The 5,310-nt window shown below is 66.9% G+C and overlaps 1 protein-coding gene across 1 annotated transcript in view; it reads left to right on the top strand.

The window, feature by feature from the left end:
* LOC113981876 (GAS2-like protein 1) overlaps nt 1-5,306 on the top strand; it is a gene marked incomplete at its 3' end in the record, with an annotated part of 5,625 nt that extends 319 nt beyond the window's left edge. Inside the window, exons 2-4 of the mRNA XM_027709546.1 lie at nt 1,500-2,154; nt 4,898-5,005; nt 5,193-5,306. Of these exons, the coding sequence (XP_027565347.1) occupies nt 1,510-2,154; nt 4,898-5,005; nt 5,193-5,306 (867 nt within the window). The remainder of the gene's footprint in view (nt 1-1,499; nt 2,155-4,897; nt 5,006-5,192) is intronic.
* Between the last annotated feature and the right edge of the window lie 4 nt (nt 5,307-5,310).

The following is a 5,310-nucleotide window of genomic DNA, read 5'->3' as shown; positions in this document are numbered from 1 at the left end:
CCCCCTGATAGACCCCCCCCCCCCATGGGAAAGGGGCCCCTCGGGTATAGACACCACCCCCTGGGTGTATTGTCCCCCTCAGCGCGGGGGGGACACCCCCTCTTTGATAGGGACCCTCCCCAATAGGGACACCACCCCCCCAGCAGGGACAAGATGCCCCCCCCTCAGCGGAGACACCCCCACTCCCATAGGGACCCTCCCCAGTAGTGACACCCCACCCCATGGGAAAGAGGGACCCTTCAGGTACCGACACTCCCCGGGTATAGACACCCCCCCAGCAGGGACAATACACCCCCAAACAGTGACACCCCTCCCTCCCAGGGTAGGGGACCCTCCCCTATAGGGACACCACCCCCCCAGTGGAGATAATACACCCCCCCAAACAGCGACACCCCCTCTCCGAAGGTAGGGGACCCTCCCCGATAGGGACATCCCCCCCCCCCTGGGAAAGGGGGACCCCCCCGGTAACACCCCCCACCCCCCAGCATGGACCCCCCCCCATAGGGACCCTCCCCAATAACGACACCACCCCCCAGGGAAAGGGACCACCCTGCAATAGGGACACCCCCCCTAGGGAAGGGAAGGAGACCCCCACACACACAAATAGAGACATGTCCCTCCCTCCGAGGGCACGGGACCCCTCCCAATAGGGACATCCCCCCCCGCACCGAGGGAAAGGGACCACACCCCAACAGGGACCCCCCCCCCAAAACAAAGAAACCCCTCCAGCAGCAGGGTGTCCCTCCCACACCCCCAGGGAATGACACCCCCCCACCCAGAGTGTGGGTCTGGGGGAAAGGGGGGGCAGCAGTGGAGGTCACTGGTCTCCCCCAGGAGGGGGTGACACCCCTGCAGAGGAGTCACCAGCTCTTGTACCCCCCCCGGGTTGGGGAGGCTCCTCCAGGTGCAGCCCCCTCCCCATGGATGGGGTCCAATGCCCCCACCCCACCCCGGGGCACCCACTCAGGGTTGGACGCCCCGCCGGGGTTGGGGGGGTCTCCCTGCCCCTGGCACTGCCATCCCTGGCAGTGTCACCTGCTCCCAGGGTGGGGACAGTGGGGTGGGGACACCCACCATGACTGGGCAGATTTTGGAGGGCAGGGGGGTCCTCTCTCTGCCGCAGCCCCGCAGTGGGGGGGACACGTGTGTGACAAGGGGCTCGTGAACCCTGGGGGGAGGTGGAGGGGACACGGGGTGGGGACACGGCGTGGGGACACAGGGACATGGGTCAGTGGGACACACAGGGTGGAGGGACACGGGGCGGGGGGACATGGAATGAATGGGGGGACATGGGGTGGGGGTCCTGGCAGGGTTCAGGCGGGTCCTGGACAGGGTGGTGACACCAGTGACCCTTCCTGCCCACAGGTGGGGGAAACTGAGGCACGGAGGGGTCACCGAGGTGGCCAAACTCTGCTTCGGGAGGCACCAGGGTGGGGGGGTGTTTTTGGGGGGCTGAGGGGTGTCGCCTGCCCGTGACAGCCCCCGCTGCCCCCCCGCAGGCAGCTCACCATGGCCAACTCCAGCCACATCCAGTCGGCCGCCTCCAAGAGCATCCGCCCGTTCCGCTCCAGCGAGGAGTACCTGGAGGCCATGAAGGAGGACCTGGCCGAGTGGTTCAACACCCTCTACGACCTGGACATCCAGGTGGACACCTTCCTGGAGAGCCTGGAGACGGGCTGTCACCTCTGCCGCCACGCCAACAACGTCAACCGCACCGCCCTGGACTTCCAGGAGCGGCACCCGGAGGCGGCCGCCCGCATGCGGGTGCCCCAGAACGAGGTGGTCTTCCAGGCCAAGAACGTGGTGCCCGGCTCCTTCATCGCCAGGGATAACGTCTCCAACTTCATCCAGTGGTGCCGGCAGGACCTGGGCATCCAGGACGTCCTCATGTTCGAGACCAATGACTTGGTGCTGAAGAAGAACGAGAAGAACTTTGTCCTCTGCCTGCTGGAGGTGGCCAGGAGGGGCTCCAAGTTCGGGATGCTGGCGCCCATGCTGATCCAGATGGAGGAGGAGATCGAGGAGGAGATGAGGGACCAAATGGGCGACGGCGCGCTGGGCACGCGCCGGGAGAGCCGGGACCTCCAGGCGGGCGCCTTCCCCAGCCGGGCCCGGCCCATCACCCTCTGCGACCTCAAGAACCTGGACGAGCTGGTGAGACACGCGCTCCCCTGGGAGCCCTGTGCCTGGGTGAGGGCCCCGCCGGCCACCCAGCTCCGGGCACCGCCGGGGCCCCTCTGCCCACCCAACGGGCGCTCTGTGCTCCGTGGGAGGTCCCGTCTGTCTCTGTGGTCCGTGGGAGGTCCTGTCTGCCCACCCAGCGGGTGCTCTGTGGTGTCTGGGAGGTCCCACCAGTCTCTGTGGTCCTCTGTCTCTGTGGTGTCTGGGAGGTCCTGTCTGCCCACCCAACGGGGTGCTCTGTGGTCCGTGGGAGGTCTCACCCTTCTCTGAGGCCCTCAGGAGGTCCTCTCTGTGGTCCATGGGATGTCCCATCCATCCCTGTGGTCCATGAGAGGTCCCACATGTCTCTGTGGCCCCCAGGAGGCCCTCTCGTGTCTCTGTGTTCCATGGGAGGTCCTGTCTGCCCACCCAGTGGGTGCTCTATGGTCTGTGGGAGGTCTTCTCTGTCCCCCCAGTGGGGTGCTTTGTGGTCCATGGGAAGTCCCCCCCATCTCTGTGGACCCCAGGAGGTCCTCTCTGTCTGTGGTCCATGAGAGGTCCTCTCTGTGCACCCAGCAGGGTTCTCTGTGGTCCATGGGAGGTCTCATCTGTCTCTGTGATCCATGAGATAGATGATCCCTGTCTCTATGACCCCCAGGAGGTCCTCTCTGTCCACCCAACAGGGTTCTCTATGGCCCGTGGGAGGTCCCACCCATCTCTATGATCTCTGGGAGGTCCCTCCCATCTCTATGGTCCATGGGAGGTCCTTCCTGTCCACCCAACAGGGTGCTCTGTGGTCCTCAGGGTGTGTCCTCCACCCACCCATCCCAGCTCTCCGTGGCCATGGGAGCCCCTCTCCACCCACCCAGGCTCCCACGGAGCCCCCTGACTCCAGGAGGGGTTATTTTGGTGACCATTGCCAAAATTCCAGTGGGGACACTGGTGCCACCTGTGCCTCTGCCACCTCCTCCTCCCATGGTGGGGGGGGCCCAGCACCTGCTCCTCCTCCTCCTCCCCCTGCCTTGGGGCCGGTGTCCCCGGGGATGGAAATGGGGCCATGGGGGGACAATTTGGGGTGTCACAATGGGGGGTGCAGGGACCACCCCCTCCCCAGGGGCCGGGAGCTCAGGAGGGATTAAAGCTGGGCTGGGTGCAGGATCCGGGACAGCAGATTAATCCGGGGCTGGGGGGGACACAGGGGGGCTCTGCCCTGCCCTGACTCCCTAAGCCCAAAGCCGTTTTTTAATTGAAACCCCAATTCCTCATTAAGTCCCTCATTAAAGAGCATCCTGCACCCCCTCCCTCCTCCCGGGGCCGCTGCCAAGGGGGGGCTCCCCCCCCGCTGTTCCCCCCCCCCCTCGCTGTTGCCCCCCCAAGCCCCCCTGGCCGGGCGGTGCCAACCCCGGCTGCATTTTTCCGGGCTGCGTAATTCCTCACCATCGGCTTTTATGGGCAGTGCTGGAGCCGGGGAGGAGCCTCAGGGAGCAGGATCCGGCCCCACCAGTGCCCAGGTGCCCCCCCCCGGGGTGGCAGTAGGGTCAGGACCCCCCCTCACTGCCCCCCACTCCCGCTCCGTGTCCCCTGTTCGGGGCTGTCCTTGTCCCCCAGGTGGGAACCGGAGCTCGCATCCTGTGAGTGCCCCCCGGGAGTGCCCCCCGTGATGGGCACAACGGCAAGAAACGCCTCCCATTCCCCCCCAAAAAAACCCTAAAACCGGAGGAGTTATTAAAACAGCCCCAAATTCGGGGGTGGGGCGGCGCTGCGACCCCCGGGCCGGGCCGGGGCAGGACGTGGCCATGTCCCCGCGTCCCCCCGTGGCTCTCCCGGCCTAATCCCTGACGTCAGCCCGGCAGATCGGGCCGGCAGCTGGCACCGGGCACTGCCCGGCCATGGGGGTGCCCTGCCCGGCCCCCCGCATCCCCCCGCGCCCCTTGCACCCCCGCCACGCCTTCAGCTTTAGGGGCAGGCAAAAAAAAACAAACCCCGGGATTTACCCCATTTCTGCTGGGGGATGTGGGTCCCGCGCCACGGTTTGGGGATTAGTGGGGTCGGGGGGTTGTTGTCCCCACATGGAGGGAGTTGTGCCCGTTCTCAGCCTGCCAGGGGGTGCCCGGCCGTGGGAAGCCCCCACCAACACTTGGAGCTGCTCCCACCCCCCCCTCCTCCCCGAGCCCACCCAGGTGCTTCCCAGGGGTGGGAGGGGGGAGCTGCCATGTGCCCCCCCGTGGGGTCCACGGAGTCCCTCCGCGTGCCGGTCTGGGGGGCCGGCCCTATAATGGGACCGGCCCTATTGCTGAGGTGGGGGGGATCCACTCCGATCGAGGGGGCGGCCCTATAGTGGGACCACCCTATAGCTGGGAGGGGTCCACCACGGTCTGGGGGGACGGCCCTATAGTGGGACCGCCTTATAGCTGGGGGGGGCTCCACCCCGATCCAGGGGGCCGGCCCTATAGTGGGACCGCCCTATGGCGGGGGGGGGGTCTACAACGGTCTGAGGGCCAGCCCTATAGTGGGACCGCCCTATAGCTGGAGGGAGTCCACTCCGATAGGGGGGTCGGCCCTATAGTGGGACCGCCCTATAGCGAGGGGTCCACCACGATCTGGGGAGCCGGCCCTATAGTGCGACCGCCCTATAGCTGGGGGGAGTTGACTCCCATCGGAGGTGTCGACCCTATAGTGGGACCGCCCTATAACGGGGGCTCCGCACCGCACCGACCCCTCCCCTCCGTGCCCGCAGGTGCGGGAGATCCTGGGCTGCTGCTCCTGCCCCTCGCAGTTCCCCATGGTCAAGGTGTCCGAGGGGAAGTACAAAGTGGGAGACTCCAACACGCTCATCTTCGTCCGAGTAAGAGCCCCCGCGTCCCCCACCCCATTGTCCCCCCGAACGCCGGGACCCCCCCCACCCTCCTCCTCCCATCCCGAGGGACCCTGAGCTGGATTTCCCACCCACCTCGAGGTCCTGGGGGGCTGGTGGTGGCTCTGCGGCCCCCCCGAGGGGGGGACGGGCAGGGTGACAGTGGGGCCGCCCCCAGGTGCTGAGGAGCCACGTCATGGTGCGCGTTGGTGGCGGCTGGGACACACTGGAACATTACCTGGACAAGCACGACCCGTGTCGCTGTGCTGCCCTCTGTGAGTGCCCCCGGGACCCCC

This window comes from Neopelma chrysocephalum, unplaced genomic scaffold, assembly GCF_003984885.1.
Source record: "Neopelma chrysocephalum unplaced genomic scaffold, ASM398488v2 Primary Assembly neopelma1_96802, whole genome shotgun sequence".
Lineage (NCBI taxonomy): Eukaryota > Metazoa > Chordata > Aves > Passeriformes > Pipridae > Neopelma > Neopelma chrysocephalum.
The sequence above is the reverse complement of the archived record's forward strand: the minus strand, read 5'-3'. Positions and strand labels throughout refer to the sequence as shown.